Source organism: Bacillus rossius, chromosome 2 (assembly GCF_032445375.1).
Source record: "Bacillus rossius redtenbacheri isolate Brsri chromosome 2, Brsri_v3, whole genome shotgun sequence".
Taxonomy (NCBI): domain Eukaryota; kingdom Metazoa; phylum Arthropoda; class Insecta; order Phasmatodea; family Bacillidae; genus Bacillus; species Bacillus rossius.
The window spans coordinates 4129747-4152129 of NC_086331.1; the positions used below are offsets into that span (position 1 = coordinate 4129747).

A 22383-nucleotide genomic window follows, 5' to 3' on the forward strand; every position below is an offset into this window, starting at 1 on the left:
TGGTTCAAAGGATGTGGAAGATGATGAGTTTAATGATTGTTTATAATGTACATACTATCATCAGAAAAATTAAATATACATTCGTGATGCCCAGAATCCATTTAAAATAAAATAAAAATTAATAAATTGTGGCATTACATTATAGAAAATACATAATCTCCCTCGTAAATTCCGCAGAGCTTCTGTAGTATAATTGTAAGAGAGGTTGTCGTTGTCCCACCGAAAGCCATAAAGCCCGGCCTCCACTCGCCAATACTGAACCCAGCTATCGGAACACACCCCTATCCCACCCCACTTTGTGGACGAGCAGAAAAGAAGTCTGCCGAAGCCAGGAGAGGGCTGGGCAGCCAGTTCTCCTCCGCTCTTCACCGCGTCAACACGTGTTCCACGGGAGCTCCGGCCACGCTGTCGTTAGCCCTACATGCAGCTGCAGATGGGACGGAGTGAGCATACGAGTAGTGAACGTACAAGTAGTGAACATTGACTCCAGTGAACCTGTGATTAGTGAGTATTGTTTTCTGCCAACATAAACAGGACCACCCATTCACAACTAGTTGAAGTCCGTACATGGATATCACCGCCGACGACCCTAAAGGGACATGCAGGGGCGAAGCACCCACGACCATAGTTGGTTAGACGACGAGCTAGCCTAACACCCTCCGGAAACTTCCCTCAAGCCACCAGTCTCCACTAGGCTCCACCTGGGTGTCGAGCTTGAGACTGCAGGTGATGGCAAGGTTGACGAACAACGAAGTAAAGGTAAACCTAAAGCAATAATTCGAATCGTGTCAATGACAAAACACTTTTTAATTACAGGTTATTGAATATACAATTATAGCTTTAAGATAAAATTTGTATTAATATTTATTTTTATATAATTGTTTTAATATATTTAAATATATACGCAGCTAAGTACATTAATTTGGTTATTTCATAATTGGTAGGCATTTTGTCATAGAGGTATGTTTTACTTATAAGAATAAATTACAGGATCACAAGTAACCTGAACAAGAAAAAAACCTATTATATTAGGACATGAATGTGACGCCGTCCCCGCTACCTCTGACTATTTAGACGTGATTTTTGTTTAGTTCGTGATCTCAGGGAAGGTTCGGCCTTGTGGCTAGAGGCAGGGGTCAATGCAGTAGGGCCCCCCGAGCTGTTATGGCCACTCGGGACGCCTGAATATTAACACAAAGCTTCTGAAGATAGTTGGTGAATTTAATACAGCACAGCCCAATACATGGTGCTGCCCGTTCTGGCCGTAACGGTTTGCCCGACGCGACTAGTCACACGCGCAGCTCACTTCCTCAGTGGCGGCTCACGATTTTTATGCGCGTGAGGGGCTGACTCGTACACGTGATGCGATAGTTACAAAAAATACACTCTGACATGGCACACAATATCTTGACGCACAATACACTACACTATTACCTAACTCTAAATAAACTGGTCTAGCAGCACGTAGGCCCGTGTCTCCGGCGACTCTACGTGGTGTCTAGGTGTGTCCCAGGGACTGAATCGTTATTACGTTCGATGGCACGCGTCGCCTGCTGGCTGCCCCGTGCGGGCCAAAACTATGTAGCCGGTAGGCTAGGTTGGGCGTGAAGCGCCGACGTAAATCCACATAATCTCCCCACAGTACTTACGTATGACGTAGAACACTCATCTTGGAGCACTGATTGAATTAAGTTAAGTACCTCATGGTAAATTTAGGCCGACCGCGGAACTGTACGTAAAAGGTTGAAAAGAAATTACACTATTGAAAAAACTACATGTCGGTGAATGCAAAGGTTGAAGGTTCCGCGTTGCGCGCAGGCTGCCGGCCTCTCGAGCTCCCGGAAGGACACTGACGGTTTCGCCGCGAGCGACCCCCCTCCCCCGCCTGCCCTCCCGCGGAAACGTGTGAATTTCGCGGGAAACTGAACCGGCCAGGTTCGGGACAAATCGCACAGTGAAACATGATTTTGCAAAGACTTAATTATTAATTAATGGAAAATAGTGTTTAATAAAACCTGTGGAAAACATAATTAAAATAATTTGTTGTAGTGTGGCGGAGGGATATGCCACACCCGGCCAGATCCTTCCGCCGGTGCAGCACTCGTTGCATGGTGTTCGCCTCGTCGCACGCACTGCACTTTGATGCGCGCACGAGCGCGTTCGGTGCACACGTTTTTACGAGACGTTGATGAGGCATAGCGGTCTATGCGACAGAGGAGCATTGGTGGTCGGCTTCAAATGTCTAATATTACTGATGAATAAACGAAAACTTTATAGCAACAATTATATCCCTTATTTTCTTCACTATTTAATATGTTACAATTATTTGTAAATCTTCAAATACTATGTAAAACTCTGTTCTGAAACAATTTTTGGTAAGACGAACCATTACTGCAAGGAATAGTAGAAAAATAGGGGTTGTAATAGAAAAAATAAAACTTCCGTACGGTATCCTGTACAGTACCAAATCCATTCTTATTTATTTATAACTTTGACGTCGTCTGGCCGACGACCACCCCAGAGCCCGACCTGCACCCGCCAGTATACGCTCCCGCTAACGGAACACACCCCTGGCCATGGCCCACCCGAGTCAGGCGAGCCGAACAGCAATTAAAGGCAAAACCGCGGAAACCTGAGTAGACAAGAGAAGAACCGTACCCATTCCTCCTGAAACATTAAATTAGGATTTTAGCGACAATAAAATCTCTTCCAGACACACCCGTTTGGAGTCTAGCGTAATGAGGTCACGCCTGGCGCGAGAGAGGCCGAGCCTCCCTCGGACGCCATGCCAGTTCGGCAGTTCAGCGCAGCTCACGGACCGGGGCGGACCTACGTCCCATGGAGAGGCAACATCCTTTGTCTACATTGAAAGTAACGTCCGGTAAATATAGTCACTAATTAACAAAGCCCCTTTTATTACTTAACCTCTCCGTGAGTACCCGGTCCCTTTTTTCGGTCCAGGACCTAATCCGGCCGCATCAATTTAAAGACACCCCGCACCACACTTGGTCAGCGGAGCTGCTCTTCAGCATACGGCACGGGCAGTCTCCCGCAACGTACAGGACTTTATTTAAGGTCACGCGCACGGCGCTGACCACAAACCCGCAAGGGAACTTGGACAAACTTAATTGCGGTGCGTGTTTCACCACAGTGGGCACAACACCCGCGCCGAGACATTTGCATACGGGATTGGCCGTCTCCAATCGCCCGCCCCCTTAATTCAGTGTATTTTTGTATCCCGTATTTTGTACTGCTAACTTACGTTACCCGAGTAACGAGTGCCACATAACTTGTGCGCGCCCCCATAATCCAGTGTATTTTTGTATCCCGTATTTTGTATTGCTAACTTACGTTACCCGAGTAACGAGTGCCACGTAACTTGTGCGCACCCCCTTAATTCAGTGTATTTTTGTATCCCGTATTTTGTATTGCTAACTTACGTTACCCGAGTAACGAGTGCCACATAACCTGTGCGCGCCCCCTTAATTCAGTGTATTTTGTGTCCCGCCTTTGTGTTACGAAATTACGTTACCTGCGTACCCAGTGAGACGTCTGAGACGTAACAGCATCCGAGGCCACGTAACGCGGAACACAAACAATACGGCGCCACGGAATAACAAGTAAAACCCACCCGGGGACCTCTGTAGAGTGTTGTATTGTGTACGACTCACTCCTCTGAATAAAAGGTACAACACCGCCACCTCAACTCCACGTCTCTTATTTAAAATCATCTCACGCAACACCGCCGCCGGCCCTAGTGGGCCACGCAGGGGCACATACATCCACGACCCCAAATTCACGACTAGAAACGAGCTAGTCTGGCGCCCACCCGGACAACACAGATTAAGAACCGCCTTTTCCCACTATGAGCCACACCGGGACTCGAGCCCGAGACCCCGGACGACGGCAACTTTTTAACATTATGTTAAACTTTTGTTAGAAATACATTTTGATATGAGCAATCATTACTGCAACGGATGCAAAAGTAATCAAACACTATTTAAAAAATTTGTCTGAACAAATTTGACGAGACTAAATATGAGGTAGAATTAACAAAAGGGTTTTAAAAAATTTAAAATTCCTTTCTCCATAGCTTACACTATTAGATTAGTTCAAACTCATTGTTAATCTTCTAAACATTATTTTTTTTACTTAATTGATGTGTCCCGGCAACAGTGTCCAGTGCTGGAGTGGCTTGAGGTGGGGTGAACAACCCCCGCCCCCCCAAGAAACATTTTTTATTTGGAGACAACCGCAAAATTCCTACGAGACCCAGAAAAACTTAGTCATGTCAGATTTAATGCAGGAATTGTTCGTTACTTACTCGATACTGTACTTTATAAATAGATGTTGATTGACGATGCTGCATATTGGTATAGGGTGAAATTAATGGCACTGAGTTTCACATCAATCATGCATTTTTGTATATATTATGTCAAGATTAATGACTTGGTTCAGATGCTACAGAGCCAGAATCTGTTGACAAGATATAAAATAAACTTAATTTTGACTGTGTTGATGTTACTGTAATTCTGTCAATAAATTTTATGTACAAGTTTAAGGAAGGGTACCTATTTACACACTACGAGTTTGTTAAAAAAAAAAGTGGGGTTGTCTGTAAAGTCGGTTTACGGAAGATAATTATTTTACGTGATAACGTCATAAGAAAACATTGATGAAAAATTGCATACTTTTTAATTTTCAAATATTTTTTACAGTTTTTGCAAATTTAATTTAAATAACACAAGCCGAACGCTAAGGCCGATCGTGCCTCTCTATCGCTTGTTCCACGCTCTCGCTTGCACACTCGGCTCAGGCAGAACGTGACAATGAGTCATGCTTTTTCGTGCGTGCAGCCGGCGTTTTTCGATTTATAAGACGTTATCACGTCAATAATTTATATTTATTAAATGTAACTTGTTAATTTGTTGAAATTATATTATACATACATTAGAAACAAAAACCAGGCAAACACTTACTGATACATTGCGATGGTTCTCTACAAATAATCTTACCTTAAACTCTAATAAAACTGTTATTATGCAATTCTCATTGCGGAGAAGCAATTCATTAATACAAAATAACATTAGGATAGGTGATGATATTTTTTACTATGTAAAAAGTAATAAATTCCTTGGTGTTACTATAGATAACACTCTCTCCTGGACTGCACATGTTGATAACATCTGCAAAAAATTAAGTTCAACATGCTTTGGTATATATACATTAACAAAATTGTGCTCCAGTAGTGCTGTCTTATCTTATTATTATTCAAATATACAATCTGTTATTAGCTATGGTATTATATTTTGGGGGAATTCCTCAAATTGGAAAAAAATATTTATTTTACAAAAAAGAATTGTGAGAATTATATGTGGTAAGGAACACAGAAGTCACTGTAGACAAATTTTTAAAACAAATAAAATAATGACTGTGGTAAGCATATATATATATATATAAAACAATATTGTTTTATAACAATAATATACAATTAGTAAAAAATAGTGATATACATAAATATTTAACAAGAAACGCTGATAAAATACATAATGTACAGCATAGAACCAAAAAATATACACTAAATCCATTTTATATGGGCATGAAATTAATTAACAAACTCCCAAAAAGTATTATGGAAAATAGTAATAACCATACATTTGCATCTCAACTTAAAACCTTTTTACTACAAAAAGCTTACTACTCATTAGAAGAATTCTTTGATAAATAGTATTTTATTTTATTTTTGTATCATGTAAATATGTATTTCTGTATTGTTGTATTTTAGTGATGTTTGCTATATGTAATGTGTTTTTATAAATTGTTTATTTGTCTATGATCATATGTGTAACATATATATATATATATATATATATATATATATATATATATATATATATATATATGTTTCATTGTTGTTTTTTAATGATGTTTGTTATATATATTGTGCTTTTAAACTGACAACTTCTATCTGTTTGAATTTGTTTAAATATGTATTTGTTTTCATATGTAATACTTATGTAGTATTTTATTGCGGTTCTCTAATGATATATGTGTGTGAAATGTGGTTCTGCAAATTGACAACTTCTTCCCATTTGCTTGGGTTGTATAGAAGGCCATAATAAATAAATAAATAAATAAATTTAAATAACACAAGCCGAACGCTAAGGCCGATCGTGCCTCTCTATGGCTTGTTCCACGCTCTCGCTTGCACACTCGGCTCAGGCAGAACGTGACAATGAGTCATGCTTTTTCGTGCGTGCAGCCGGCGTTTTTCGATTTATAAGACGTTATCACGTCAATAATTTATATTTAATAAATGTGACTTGTTAATTTGTTGAAATTATATTAATTAATTTTTTTTAATGAAATGCTAAATGATTTTGTACCATTTTTTTTACGCAATTTACGAATTCAATTTATAATAAACTAAAGTAAATTTTATTCCTCAAATAATATCGTGCTGCTTTTTCAGAGAAAAATATATGCCATCCACTATAATAATCACTTGAGTTACCCTTTTAACTAATTATTGGAAATTCGGAAGTCATTGAGCACTAATTAGTTTATATGTAAGTTTGGTCGATGTTTTAAGTCGAGTTTCAGCGTGTATCTTGTTCTTTGGTCTTTTCAATGTTTTTATTTTGTAAAAATGTGGCGGTTCTTGTTTGTTCTTAATATTAAACAAGTTCAATTTAATATTTGAGGATGAATGATGATTGGAAACGATGGTGCCGTTTGTGTGCTGTTGAATGTGAAAACAGCTATAACATAATTGAAAATGAATTTTTTCTTCGAGAGAAGATTTTGAAATATCTTTCAATTGTGGTACGTAAAGTGTCAACAATTTATTGTAATATTTATTTTATACTGACTCTCAGTATGGGACGTTTTCAATTATTCGGGTTTCCCGATTGTTTTCCGTGAAAATATTTGGTATTGAAATAATTATGTTTGCAAAATGATTACCACGCAAAGGCTCATTTTTCCATTCGGTCTGCATTAGTTTAACTTTATTTCATTTTTTTTTCTGCGTATATACAAGTTTGTACAGATATCGGACAAATGATTTTACCCTAAAATATAATAATTCAATGGTATCATTAAATAAGTAAATAATAAATATTGTTTTTTCTAAAATGAACCTTTTTTGTTCTGAATAAATTCCAAAATTACTTTTTTCACTTTCTAACATGATTTCAAATCATTCTTTAATAGCTCGTGATAGTTCCTAGTAGATTTTAATTGGTAATTTCTTATATTGGTGGCTTTATAATGGGAAAAACTTTCAAAAATGGTGTTTTTGAGCACTTCAGATGTTCCTTTATTTTCTTAGAAAACAGCAACTGCTCCTGAATTGTGACATACTTTGCTGATGGGCAGGACTATGAATTCTGGGTAAATTGTGAGGTAAAGACCATTATAAACAACAAAATATTGGTCGAGAAATTAATAAAATCACTGTAACAAAAACATTATAGTGAATGTAATAATTTTACATCAATACTTTCTTGTTTTCAACTTTCTGAAACCCATAATTTTGCAGACTTCATGACTGTTTACCACTACCATGTTCCCTACAATACCATGCCATCAGGATTAAGTGTACAGGATTTTCGACGTGCTGAATTAAAACCGCAGCATCATGTACCACAATATCAATTTATATAGGATTATGCCATCAGAATCGGGTAGCCTAGTACATGATAACAAAATTGTGAACATTTACCAGTATCAGTTCTATGCTGTGAGCAGAAAATGGTGATGTTGGCATCTAGAACCTATGACGAAACATGAATTTCGTGAGGTGACAAACATAATGAATTCACTGACCATTTCAATCTATATTCTGTCTCACATCATGCCATACAGATACACCGGCCTTGCTTTCATCAGGAAATATAATACAAAACCGACAAATCCTCTACGAACAAGCATAAAATTATGCTCCCTGCTATTAAATGATTTTAGTTAGTAATTAAGTAACACACCCAAAGATAGGTGAACAACAAATTCAATTTGACTATTCTTGCCCTTTCATTATGTAATTTATTGAGTAATTTATTTTTGTTCAATAGATCCCACTAGGAGTCAAGACTCTGGGATATAATAGAACATGTGAAGTCATACATAGTAAAAATAAATTCATACAAGTCAACCATTAAATGACTAATTATTATGCTACCTTTGCACGGTCAAAATACTGCAGCCATTAAATTAATCATTGGGCAGGTCAAATCTAAAATAAATAACAAGAAAAAATGTTTTTGATAAACAAGTGAGTAAATAATATTTTGCCTAATTCCTAATTTAAAAAATCATTCTGAAATTTTTTTGATGTAGCTTTTATTTGAATCAAAATATTTCTGAAAATATTTGCAACGCAAATCAGCAATAATACAAAGCATTTAACAATTTTAAATTAATCCAATTGTAAATAATCTTACATAACTATTCTTCATTGTTGCAATCACGTGTACATCTGTAAAACAATGTATTAAACCCGGTTAGGTCAGGATTTAATATTAAAAGTACAATGATTTTGTTAGAATGGTTAGTTGGGTAAGTTTATCTACATTAAAAATACTTGAAAATAATGTGAATGGTTTGTTAGGTTAGGTATGTTTAGCAACATTTTAAATGCATAGTGTAAATGCTAGGTTAGGTTAACTACATTAAAAATACTGTATAATCATCAGATTGGTTAGAATTACCAGTTTGAAAATTAGCGAACTGAACCTAATCAACAATCCTTACTTTTTATAGTATTTTAATATGACTAACTTAACCTAACTAACTATTCATACAATTCACAATATTTTTAATGTACCTAAACAACCACTCTCATAATTTTGAGCTCTTTTTCATGTAACTAACCTAACATAACCACCTATAATGTGTAAATTACTGGTAAACTACTTGAAGTACAAGGCCCTCTTAGAGAATGATTGGAAGATATTACAAATATTACGGACATCCAAAAGTTTTTGTAATCTTCCAATTTCTGAAACTGTAGCTTGTTCTGCAGCAAGTGTAGCCGGTCAGCAATCTCTACATGAATAAAATTATATATTAAAAAAAATAGCACGCTTTATATGTTGTATAAACTAAAAAGGAAAAAAAAAATCTTTAAATTTAAATTATTTGTTCAAAAGCGAAATAGTGGTGCCCGAAGCTCTTGGAAGCATGTCAAAATTAATGTACTCTAATTGTCTCGACTTTCAAAAATCGGGGGCAAATGACCTCCCCCCAGAGGGTGGGGGGATGTTAAGGACCCTGAATGGCTCGGAAACACTCCAAATCAAAAGAGAATCAATTTTTGAAATGTTATAAATTTGGTGGTGTTGACGCCAACCCCTTGATGGGGGCACGTGCCCCAGACTCATTGATATACAAAAAACATAGTTTTTGCCCATAGCACAAAAGTATTTTTTTTTTGCCCCTCCCCCCTTTCACTCTTCAGGTCAAAGTCGAGAATTTATTGTACTGTCATCTGGATTACATGTTCTAGCAAAGTTTCAAATTGATACAACATCGACTTAAAAGATTTGATTACATTGTTAGTTACAAGTGAAACTAATACAAGCTTATTAAAAAGGAAAGAAAAATGCATTCAAAACAATTTCAAATAACATATATTAATTTTTTTATTAATTGTAATGCGGGGCTTCATTAACAGAATAGAAAGAATGGCCAACTATGAAGTTTTTAATTTATTTTTTAAAGTTGTCACCACTCACCACTTCCGGCTAGCTCAAATTGGCGATGAGTGGAACATACAAGTTACAGGTCACGAAAAAAAAAGAAGAAATTTATATGCAAAGTTCCAAGTTCGAGGTATTACCTGATTTATTTAGTCATTTAAAAATCACACCATATTTCGTACAACAGAGCACAAAAAAAAACTGTACGGAGCCATCGCTCGAACAACGACCGCTCGGCCCGGTGCTCGGACAATTACTACTTTACAGCCTTCCTTCCCTTCGTGCGGGCAGTGTCCTGGGCTCGCTGACGTGATTCTCAGCCAATCACGGCGCATGGCAACAGAGGCTTCCACGAAATGCTTACTTCTGTTCCCACGACGCAGCGATTTTGTCTTTTTCTCGCACTGCCGTGACCGTGACTCACACGCCTAGCGTGTGAAACAAAGCCTCGGTCGTGGAAAAAATGAACGAAAATCACGTCAGCATGCCTTCCCACACGAAGCCAGCAAAAAATTACAAGAAAAATAAACTTGTGAATTAAAAAAATAAAAACAATAAACCCGGAGAATTATTTTCACAATAACTTTGTAAAATTAAAAACTTTAAATCTAACCTGAAATATGACAAAAAATTTATAACAAATTATTATTGCTGGATGGATGAGAAAGGCTGTAATCTGGGTTGTTACAAAGTGTAGGCTGTTGAAAGGCATGTGTCTTTTAGATTTGGAGGCAGCTTGTTGTTTGTATTGATTGCTTGCTGAGTAGCTAGGTTCTGAGAGACATGATTTGTAAAGGGTTGTAAATACCAGGGAAATTTCATGGAAAAATTATCAAAATCTGTTGTTAAAAATCACTTAAATAAAAACCCTTCACACAGTGAAATAATGTGAAATTTTAAACAAATTAAAAAATATTGTATAATATTTGCAATGTTAAAGCTGCAGCAGGTATGGGGGAAACGGTTGCCGCAAACGCTCCGCTCATAGGAAGTAAAGTAGCACAGTTTTGTGACAGCAATACCGTTGTTTTTCTTATTTCTCTTCAGAATTACTTTTTAATACTTTTTCAATGCTCTGTTTGATTATTAATGTTGGGATCCCGCTCGTAGAAATTCCTGTTTCAGCTGAAGTTATTTCCAGAGAATTTTGAGTAGCCTGTGCCATGTTAGAATTGTTTGAGTAACATGAACTTTAAGAGTGTGGCACTTCCCCTGGTTTAGTGTTGAAGCTTTCCCTCGGAGAAAACCAGTCTGTTGCGTGTATACTTTGCGACTCTAATGAGTAAAATTGATGAGCTGGTCGCGAGCGTAGTTAAATGCCTGGTCATGGCGTAGCATGTCTGGCCATTGCTCGTGTTGTACTTGTAGTTATGCGTAAAGTAGCTCTTGCTAGTTATGGTGGTTAATTTTTGCTTTTGACTTTGTTTAAGCTATATTAGTGTCTTTTTCTCACGTGTGGTGAGCGCTTGTAAAAGTTTGTTTTTCTTTCACTATTATCTATTGGTTTGTAAGCAATGATGGTCTTTGGATGGTGTATGAATTGCGTTACTTTTGCCTTAATGTGCTTTTCTAGTTTGGCACATGAAGTAATTTGCTTGTTATGGTCTTGTAATTTACCTTTGGCCATTACAAGCATGCTCAGGAGGATTCAGCTCAATCAATGAGCAGCCAGCATAACTGCAAAATAAATAAGATTTTTCACATTTGTAACTTTCCTGGCAATTCCCTCATGTTAAGTGTACTCAGAATGATGTTTTTTTTTCATAGTTGTAACCTAATTGTATGTTCACGTCATGTTTGACATTTCCCGTGTCAGTTGATACATTTCTTTGTAGTTTAAAGGTATCTGTTTTTGGCAAATCAATTATAAGTTCTTGTGTTACTAACTGTAAGTGTACCGCATAGGTAGTCTGCTTCTAAACATGCTTGTGCATTTTAATTTCATCTTTATTTTAATTAGGGACCATTGTATTTACTGTGCTGAATAAGCCATGTTATATCACTGTATGTTTACTTATGAGGCTACTTTTGAATTTGAATGAAACAGCATTATAATTTTTTTTATTTATTTTTTTATGCAATACAGTAGCCACAGAGAGTATTCCTCATGCGTGATAGTATATATTTACACTTGAGTTTTCAAGGGCTTGTCCTTCCAGTGGACTTAAATTGTTTTTGTTTTCAGCTCGCTGAACTCGAGTAAAAAACACAGAATAGAAAAAAAATAGGGAATCAAATAGTCCTTCTTTGTTTGAAATGAATGTTTCTTATATACCCTGCTTATTGAGCAAGAATGTCCTTTTTGCTTCAGTGTTAAGTTTTCCAGTGGTGTATGTTAATATTTTCTACTTCCTGTGTTGTGCATAACCATAACCTTAACAGTGTGTGGTGATTACAAAGTTAATTTAATTTCTATTGAACTTTTCTTGTTAATTTGGTCCCAACCTGACTGGATGTGTCTGTGGCTGTGACAAAGTTAAAACTCACATAGTCATGAGTAGAGACCTGCAAAATTCGCGGATTCATTGACCTCTAGAATAGACTCCACAGTCCTTTAAATACTCGCGGAAATGACACCTGTTCATTGGCTACTGACGCGCGAGACGTCTCAACTAGGCTGTAATTCGGCACTTTCTTGGTTTAGTGTTTCCCATCAGCCCACAGTTCCCCGGATAAAATGTGGGCCAATCGCAGAAGCGGTACGAAGGTATAGTTGTTTTGACGCTAGCCTCTATCGCGAAATGAATCCACAAATTTTGCATGTCTCTAGTCGTGAGTAGAGATTGTGACAGACTGGAAATCGACAAGACAGGACCACAGCGGCGTGTGAATGGTTTTGCCTGCAGGTGGCCAGCGACGATGAGCTGTCCCAGCAGGTGTGCAAGGAGTGCTCGCAGCGACTGTCGGCCTTCGACTCGTACGCGGAGAAGTGCCGTCGCGTGCAGGCCATGTTCGAGCGGCTGGAGCAGCGAGGGCTGGAGGCCGACCTCAAGGTCGGGCACGTTCGGGAGCAGTACCTCCGGCAAGCAGTCCTAGGTGATGTGAGTGTGCCTCCGCAACATAGCTCTCTCGTAGCCTCCGGCGGTCTCGCTCCCGTACTCTGCTCTCTTGTGGCTGGACCCCGCTCATCCGTACAGCTGGTTCATCATGACTGGATTTACTCATTTTCATAGGCTTAATATTAGGTCTATGTACACAGTAATAATAAAACTAAAATTCAGCTGAAGGAAAAAAACAATTAATAATTTTTACCCATCTGAAACTTTTATTACATTCATTTTAAGACTGATTCCATGTATGTATTCCAGACTTTCCATGATTCCGGCAGGGTCTGGTCCTGTCTAGTCTGGATTGGAGGGACTCTACTCTATATTATTTATGTAAGCTACTTTCAAAGAATGCCATCCTATAAATTAATTATAAAAGTCACAGAATGGAATGAGTGTTGGTAGTAATAATTTACTATTTAGTTTCTGAAGTATCAGCAGACTACTGTGTGTGGGCTTTCACTCCTTCCCAAAAAGTGAAAGGCCACTTTTCCAACACTCACTCTGATATGAAGTTAAAGGGCAAAGTATTCAAAATTACTAAAATTCACTTCACCTCCAAAATACCAAGAGCAAACAAAATTAAATGGGCTCCATAAAGTTATTGGCCAAAAAAATAGCAGTTATAATAAAAGCAGGTATCATACAAACAAAACACCTGAAGCTTTGGTAATTCAACATATTTAATAAACATTGAAAAATACAGTGCATTACAAAAAAATTCAAATACCCCATAGTAATATGATGTGTGCTTGCACACTATTAGTTTAATCCTATTAACTTTATTCTTATACAATCGTAAACAAACGCGTGTTTTGTAAAAGTGCCTAAAACATTTATAAATAAATATTTATGCTAAAATATGCATTACCTAACACATTGGCAAACTATACATAAACGTAAATACTAGAACCATTAAAGTCCACTAAACCTTAAAAGAGTCCACTAATGGGCCCAAGTATTTTATTGCGCAGGGCAGTCTTATAAGTAAAAATTACTATATACACAGTGTTGTGAAATCGGCGAAATGACGATACTTAAATGTTATGTTAAGCTTACGTTAGGCCGACATGTTCACTAATCTCGTGATGACGTAACATCTCGCAGCACTCGGTCGAACGCCTCGTTACTGCTTGCGGACGTAACATAAATCAGATAACTTTTTGGTGGCAGCACAGATTGTACCAACTCGAAACGTCACTACAAAACCAGTTATCGTCTAAAGCTTGGAAGTAAACTGCTCGAATAATTCTCCCCAAAAGTCTAACGGACATAACAAATGTTTACGTTACGTAAATACGTACCCCTCGTTATTCACACAGCACTAGCATGTTACCGAAGGCATCGTTCACTGTGGCCGCTGCATGTAATACGAACAGAGTATTACCTCGTAAAATGTGTTATCACTAACAGCAATTCGAGTCTGTTCATAAACGCCACAATGTCTAAACCGTCGGGAATTCTGACGTCAGTCGTGAGGGGACTTACTACCTTCAAACACGTACATAGTTAAAGTTCCAGTTGTGGCATGCCTCAGCACGCCCACACTCGTCTGGGTGCAGTCCAATGCGTCCAACACCGCCGGCCAGCATCTCCGCCAGCACACGATCTCACGTTCCCCGGTCTGCGGAGTTACTCGCTCTCTCACCGTGAATCACTCCGCGCCCGTGTGACAACCGCATGCAAAAGTAGTCAGTTGAAAGATTAATACTAAAACTTTTAGTTTTTTGGGCTGATAAGGAACCAGGAAAAAGATTTGTAATAAGAAGTGAAACTGTTGATGTGAAATGTGGCCACATATTAGTTACAAAATAATATTGAAACAACGTTGTAGCTGTAGGACTTGGGTACGTGATACAAATTGTTATAAATGCTTGTTTTGATTTTAGGAAATTGACGCAAAGAAAGACGTAGAGATGTTGGCAGTGGACGTAGACCCTTTCATACCATCCGACAGCAATACGACCATGGTCAGCACCAAGAGACGAGGCCGTCGCAAGCGGGGAGGGAAAGTGTTGGCATTGAGCCGAATTCGGAAAAGAAGGTCCACCAAAAAGCCAGCCGTTCAACTGTGGGATTACGATAATGAATGTGACAGGGAATGCAGGTAGGTAAAATGAGCTGTAGCAAAAAGATTGAATATTTATTATGAATGGAAGCTTGTTCATACATGGATGGTTTTTACCACTATCATACCTGCCAACTTTTGCGGTTAAGCTTTAACGTTTCATTTTATTATTCTATCTCAATGTTTTCCTGCTTAACCACGCTTTGTCAAGTGATGTGTACCATAATTGTAACACCAGAAATGAATTCTTTAGTATTTATCAGTATGTTTTACAGTACGTACTTAAGAAAATGTACCATAATTTCTACAACTTGCGCTATTATAGTGAAATTATTTGTTTTTATTATTCGAGGATATAGTATAGCTCTGTAAATACTAACTCAGGAGTTGTCATGCATCACATTGATGGTTTAGATATCAATATTCAGTAGCATTGCTCAGTTGTTTGTGATGATTTCTGGTGGATCATGGTTGCTACATTTGTTTTAATGACTCAATTGATCTCAAAAATATTGTTTGTGTTGTTAGTTTGTGAATTCACAAGAGAAAGTAACCAAGAAAGGTTGAAGTGAAAGTGTCACAATAATGATGTCACAAAATTTAAGCCTAAAATGCACAAGCTGTTGCTAGTTTCCATTTTCATTGTGTACATTGGTTTGGACAATCTTACAAGTGTAAAATGTTCTATAGAAAAAAAACTCATTTCCATGCAGTATTAGTGCATATGAACATGTGATACAGGTGAGAATTATGCCTTTTACATTGTCTGTCGTTGCAGTGAAAATATTTTTCATAGTTGAATAAATGATATTACTATGTCATATGCATGAAACATGTCAATTATTTGAAAGGCTAAGAGGGAAATTAAAAATTAGCATTTATTGAAGTAACACAAAGTATTGAAAATGTCTCTCTTCTGTTTCCCCCATTTTTTCTTCCTTTTTTTTGGAAACATTACTATAAGTTTGGTGAATTATGTTGGCTAACTATTTGTCATTTATTCATTTTGGTGACTCACTTCAATTAAATTTCTAGGGTATAATAGGTACTTGAAGATTGTATCTCAAAAGTTTGTCATTTATGCAGTAGAAAGAAGTACGTACGTACATGCATGTTAAAATATGCTGTTTTCCTTGACTGGCTTATTAGAACAAATACTAGGAACGGTCGTACCAGTTGTTGGAGTTTCAAGGTGATGCTGTTGGTAAAAGTGTAGTTTTTAGTGGCATCAATATTTGTTTCTGCAGTAAGGCAATAATTTCAAGGCACATGCACATGATGAAAACTGGCTAGGCCAACAAATGGGTTCTTAACATCTCATAGCCAATGCACACACACTTCAGATGGCTGAAATTTTGATAGCCAAATTTTTCAGGTATTATTTGTGCTGAAGGCTCGAATATCTCACACATATCAAATTGTCTTGTCAATAAACAGGTAGGGCAGTTATAGCCTAGAATATTCTGGTGAATGGCCTTGATACAAACTGTCAAAGCTGTCTGCACACATTGGACAGCTGTTTATTCGTCAGAGTGACCCGCTGTACAGAAGAACATGGCCCTCACTTTGGTAAACACACAATTCTGTTCATCCACACAAAATTAAAAAATAAATAAATAATTAAAATTTAAGATGCAGAAATATTTGACGTGACTATTTTAATTTGTAATTATTTTTAGGGAATCATTTCCATAATTAACTTATAGTTTCAGTATTCAATCCCAGTTATAGCTATTTTACGTCAGTTGTAGTCATTTGGTTTCTTTCAGAGTAAGTACCAGGCTCCAGACTATCACAAACATGGAAAAAGAGAATGCAGCACTGATTGAGGTAGACATCAAAATTGAATCTCAGGAAGAAAATGTGGAGGAATGCAGAGACCATCTGGTGGATGATAAGATCTTTTACAAGCAAAGGTGGAGAACTGAAAATACAGTTGATTCCAGCAACGAACTCAAGTCTGTGAGCCTGCTCCCTAAGAAACGTGAGTATGTACATAGTCATGAAAACTTTCAAGTGCCCCTTAAGAGTAAGTCATGAGTTGAGAGACCTACATGGGGAAGTGGTAAAACAGGACTTCTCATTTTTGAGTGTTGATCCCACCATCACAATTTAAGTTTTCCTTAATTTTTTAAAAATTACGGTAGGCAAATGCTGGCTCTATCCATACCATAGGTAATGGCCATTCACTTTGCAATTTCCCTTGATTGTGTTTTTGTCTCTGTCTCTAATTATTTCATTTTTGACAACATTAAAAAAATACACTACATAAAAATACTTCACATTCACCATCTCTTTATCTATTTTTGTCACAATTAACAATATTTTCTTTAGGCAAAATTTATTTTGCAACTTTGATAAAATGTAAACTCAATGTGTTAGGAAATTGTGTATTCTACCATGTATTAAATGAAGCACATGAGATGGACACAATGAATGAAGTCATGTGATACAACGTAGGTTTGTGAGTCGTAATAAGATAAATAAGTTTCAGAATCTTAGGTTTGTGGCAAATATCTCTGTTTCAGAGATATTTTTGGGAGGATTTTTAAACTGACAGAAGTTACATTTTGCACAAATTCCTATTATTTTCAAACAATATTGTTATTAAACATTTGTTTTAAAAGATTTTTAAACTAAGAAATTAAATTTTGCCCGTATTCCTATTATTTTTTTAAGGGTAATGTAATAGGAATTTAAATGTGTAGTAAATTTTAAAAAACTTGAACTTAACATATTGCTGGTAGAAATTATTTTTGGAAGGAATTTTGAACTAACTAAGAAATTAAATTTTGCATACATTATTATTATTATTATTTTTAAAATATACTGTTGTTGGGATTTAAATGTTTAGTAAGTTCTAAAACATACAACTTAATAATGATTTGTAGTAGTGGATGTATCTAGTAAGTGTTATTCACTTTAGAGTAAATAATTTGGTGGAATGTAAAAAAATTTCATGTAAATAATTTATTAAGTGTTATTAATAAATAATGTGTCCAGTTAAATGCTTTCATGTTGATTTCAGGAGGACGCCCACCAAAAGCGTTAGTTGGAGCAGCGAAGCGGAAAGCCAAAATTCCAAGAAATGTGAAGCCAAAACTTCACAATGTGAACTCCAATTGCAGCTCAAAACATGCTGAAGATATTGTGGAAACCCAGCCTACGGCAGCCAACGTGGAGACATCTATGGATGCGGACTGTGAGAATAAAATGGACAGTGATTCCAAAAAATGTGACCCGCTGGGGGACGACGAAAGCGACGGCAACAGCGGTCGGAACAAGCGTGCGGACACGGACGAGAAGATGTGGGATACAAAAAAAGGACGGAAGGTGGAAATGAGCAAGCTGCCATCCATTTTCAGGTGAGTGTGAGTGCCTGGCTGGGACGGGGAGTGTTTGGAGGCAGGAGCGTGTTGTGGTTGATTGTGGTGTTGTGTCCAGGTGGGACTGCCATGTGTGTGGTCAGGTGTGCCCCAACTGGAACTCGCTGTCCATTCACTGTCGCCGTGCCCACCAAGAGGCAGCACACGTGGTCTGCCTGTGCGCCAAAGTGCTGGCCAGTCGGGCCTCCATCATCAAACACAGGCTGAAACACACAAACGGCTACAAGTACAAGTAGGTAATCGGTAGGCATAATTGTTTTCAATCGAGTAGCATGTGAGAGCACCTCTATACACCACTCAGGAATTTATTGCAACCCATATAGATAAAACCAGAAAGACAAGCCTTCCTGCTATTGACTTTAATCAATCTCTATAGGCAAATTCAGACTTTGGCTACAATTCTGCACAGCTTTCTTTGATGTCAGTTGCAGCATTATGAATGTTGTTTGTTAATTGCATACATAGAGAGGCTTTATGCAGATAAAATATAGTTTTGACTTTATTCCCTAATTTTGTTTACAAAGCTCAAAATAGAATTACATGATTGCATAAAGTACAGAATAATCCATAATGCAGGCTTTCTCTAAACAAGAACAAAAATTATTTTTACCTTTTTCGTGGTGTATTGATTGAATCCTCTTCTGTGGAATAGTCCACAGTAGAATGTTTGTCTGGGTGTATAATTGTCGACCAGTTATAATTAATTGCTTGGTTTTGTACAGCTTCGGCATAAATATTTGTTGATATTTAGCTTTTTTTTTAACAAGTTCTGTGACTTGTCACAGAAAGCCAAGTATTTAAAGAACCACATGCTTATTAGATGGTTAAACAAACTAGCTGCCTTTCTCCCGTTGTGGATAAAGGGGTCACAGTGCCTTTGACTCTAGTCTTGGCGCGACGGTTATCTTCCACATTGGCAGAGTGCTGATAGCATAGTCTATTTTCAATATTTAATGTAAAATAACAAAGGAAGTAGTAATATTTTTCAGTCATTTTGATGATATGTGTATTATCAGTTCTGCTTGTTTGTTCATGGCAAACATAGAGTAAAGTTCACTTAAACTTGCAGTAAATAAATTTAGGTAACAATTTTTTAATCTACTTTTATCAGTTAAGCGATTACTGTTTTGAGTAGGTTTTCTGTTGCAGCTATATAAATTTTGTCATTCACTGCCAGGAATATAACGTGGTTTGTAAAATATTGGAGGGCTCATGTTACATGAAAATATGCTCCATAAAATTTAACCTTCTGATTGTTTACCCTTGGAATGAATGAATGAATCTACGATTTGAACTTCATCACTGCTGCCTTATTAGAGTTTTGTTTTGTTACAACTATTTTAACTATATTTTTTTCTTATTTGTCGATGATGTGGTGTGATACAGTGTGTTTATCTCCGCAGGTGTGACAAGTGCGAGAAGGCCTTCCATCGGCGAGCTCTGTTTGAAATCCACCTGCTGTCCCACGTCCCGAAGGAGGAGCAGCCGTTTGTGTGCTGCAAGTGTGCCCGCAGGTTCCACTGCGAAGCCTTGCTGCGGCAACACGAGCGAGTGCACCTGCCCAAAGAGGAAAGACTGATCAACCCGTGCGACATCTGCGGCAAAAAGTGGGTGATGTGTGGAGACCCGGAAAATTCACGGGTTCATTTCGTGTTATGCTAAAATTCAAATAATTATACCTTAGTGCTGCTTCTGTCATTGGTTCACTGTTGATCTGGAGACTGAGGGCCAATTAGAGACCCTCACTCATAGAAGTGTCGAATCACAGGCCACCCAGTCGAGACGACTCACAAGTCAGCAGCCAATGAACAGTTGGCATTTGCCCGAGTGTGTAGAGGATATTGGAGTCTATCCTGGAGGTCATTGAACCCGTGAATTTTCCGGGTCTCTAGTGACGTGTGACCGTCTACAAGGATTCTCGGGATGCAGTTTAGTTTTGTAATAGCACAAAATTAAATGTTTCGAATAAATTGTGTACTTCAAACAGAGTTACTTATAGGGAGTCTGTATATGTAAGTTTATAATTTAATGTTGACCATGATTAAACTTGGAGCACGGTATTATACAAAGAAAATTGGTAAGTTACCAGTTTATTTCCAAATAAACCATATTCGTAAATATATGTGTAAAAAATTTATTTATTTTTGTTCAAGATGAAAACTGAAAAAAAAAAATAATTGATACCCGAGTGAAGATGTAGAATTTTATTTAATGTATTATGTTTCCTAATAAGACTTAATTTATGAAAATATATAATTTTCTTCAAATTTAAAAATGATTATGAACTGAGTTTGAGAGTTCAATAACTTGTATTAAAAAATTGCTTTGTAAGAGTTTATAAAATATCAGCTTATTCCATTTACATAAATGTTTGCTTGGTTTCCAGTGCTCTGCTTTTAGTTTTATGCATGTTTTTAACATCGAGCATTATGTTTTCCTGTTGAAAATCCTCCAAACATTTGAGATTTCTTGTCAGGTTAATGACTAGAAGGTTAACTGCTCTTTCTTTGGTTATAATTAAAAATACAGTGTATTAGTTTTTAAAATGTGTTATTCAAATTAGTTTTTTGTTCCATCCAAATGTGCATTAAGTCTTGTGATGAACAAATTCATCCCCATAGCCTCCTTCAGGTAGTTCTAATGTGATGATGGAAACCATTACAATACAGTTGATTTAAAATGCTACTTCATTCTTGCTATTAAGCCATGTGATTTTTTTTTATGAGACTAGACAATATATTTTATGATCATATAAATGTAAAACCACCACTTTAAAGATGAAACGTTTGATCGTCCAAGATTTAAATAAAATTCAAGAATAGAAAATACATGTGCTGAAAGCTGTAGGCTAAGTAAATTTAGGCAAGCAGAAAAGTACTGTACCTATCTGTAAGAGACTTTGTTTTTGTATGTTTGCTGTCTGTTTGTATGTTGTACATAATATAAGCTACTTAACCTACAACCAGTGAATATTTTAATTTAAAAAATCTGTACAGGATTTGTTTAATGATAAAATGTTATGGTGGTGGCAGGTTTAGCAGCAAGTCTGCAGTGTCTGCTCATCTGAAAGCGGTCCATTTTGGAGAGAGGCCGTTCGTGTGTGACCAGTGCGGGCACAGCTTTACGTCGAAAGGTATTCTTCAAGAGCACTTAACCATCCACAGTGATGAGACACCATTCAAGTGTACCAGCTGTAAGAAAAGGTATGTAATTTATTTATGTCCAGAGTCTTGATTGCAGTATTATTTAATAAAATTTGTTTTTAATACATGGTTGTCCTAATGTTTTATCACGGGAGATAAGTAAAGACTATTGCATTTTACGGTTTGACCTGGTACATATAACAGTTTGACCTGGTACATATAACAGCTTTTAAAGTCTTTTAAAGGCAGTTGAAATTTTTTATACATTATAACTATAATTTATAACAGTTGGGAAGAAATAATTCACAAACGGTCTCATACACAGAATTGATTATTTTATTTTATTTTCATTAATACAGTATTAAGGAATTTAAATGTATATTTATTCTGATAACTCTTCCTTTTTTGTTGGGTCACAAATTTTCTCATCTGAAATTTATTAACTAAAGCTTTGCTTTCCCCTACTAGTCCCACTTTGGTAGACAATTTTTATAAATGCTGCAACTATGTCTACATATAAATCTGTACGACTGTATCTGCTATAATGCCCTGCTTCTGTGGCAATTAGTAACAAAAATTTGATCCTAAAATAGTGTTGGGTTGTGTAGCAAATACAGATCAAACAAATGATAAACACTGTAACACAGATATTAGGACAGAGATCTGACACTACAAAATGATAAAATCATTAACATAAATTATTTTAATTAATTTATAGTTGTATATCTCAGGAATAGGACAAAATAGTGTAAACATGTATGCTGAAACTCACTGTTTGCAGCGAATAATGAATAGTTGGGCTAGCTCAATAAAAGAAACAAACTTTAAACATCAATACAAAATTTTGAATGAAAATCGTTAAGACCTCTGTGTCAGTTCCATACTTTTTAATTAGCTGGATATAGGTAGGGCTACTGAATATTCAAATATCTATCAATATTAAATATTATAAGTTTAGCTGGAACTTCACAACACTATGTTTATTTGTGATGATAAAATGATTTTTGGCCAACTAATACATATTCAGGGGAGAGTAGT

At 36.8% G+C, this 22383-nt stretch overlaps 1 protein-coding gene across 3 annotated transcripts in view; it reads left to right on the forward strand.

Annotated features, from left to right (window-relative positions):
• The first annotated feature begins 6620 nt into the window (after nucleotides 1-6620).
• LOC134529042 (zinc finger protein 37-like) overlaps nucleotides 6621-22383 on the forward strand; it is a 33788-nt gene continuing 18025 nt past the window's right edge. Inside the window, exons 1-8 of one of the 3 annotated variants that reach the window (XM_063362737.1) lie at nucleotides 6621-6825; nucleotides 12548-12742; nucleotides 14638-14855; nucleotides 16568-16800; nucleotides 17845-18181; nucleotides 18261-18434; nucleotides 19606-19809; nucleotides 21235-21405. In XM_063362737.1, the coding sequence (XP_063218807.1) occupies nucleotides 6706-6825; nucleotides 12548-12742; nucleotides 14638-14855; nucleotides 16568-16800; nucleotides 17845-18181; nucleotides 18261-18434; nucleotides 19606-19809; nucleotides 21235-21405 (1652 nt within the window). In that variant the 5' untranslated portion in view covers nucleotides 6621-6705. Of the gene's footprint in view, nucleotides 6826-12547; nucleotides 12743-14637; nucleotides 14856-16567; nucleotides 16801-17844; nucleotides 18182-18260; nucleotides 18435-19605; nucleotides 19810-21234; nucleotides 21406-22383 lie in introns of those variants that run through there. The other 2 variants (XM_063362738.1, XM_063362739.1) reach the window with 2 other exon arrangements.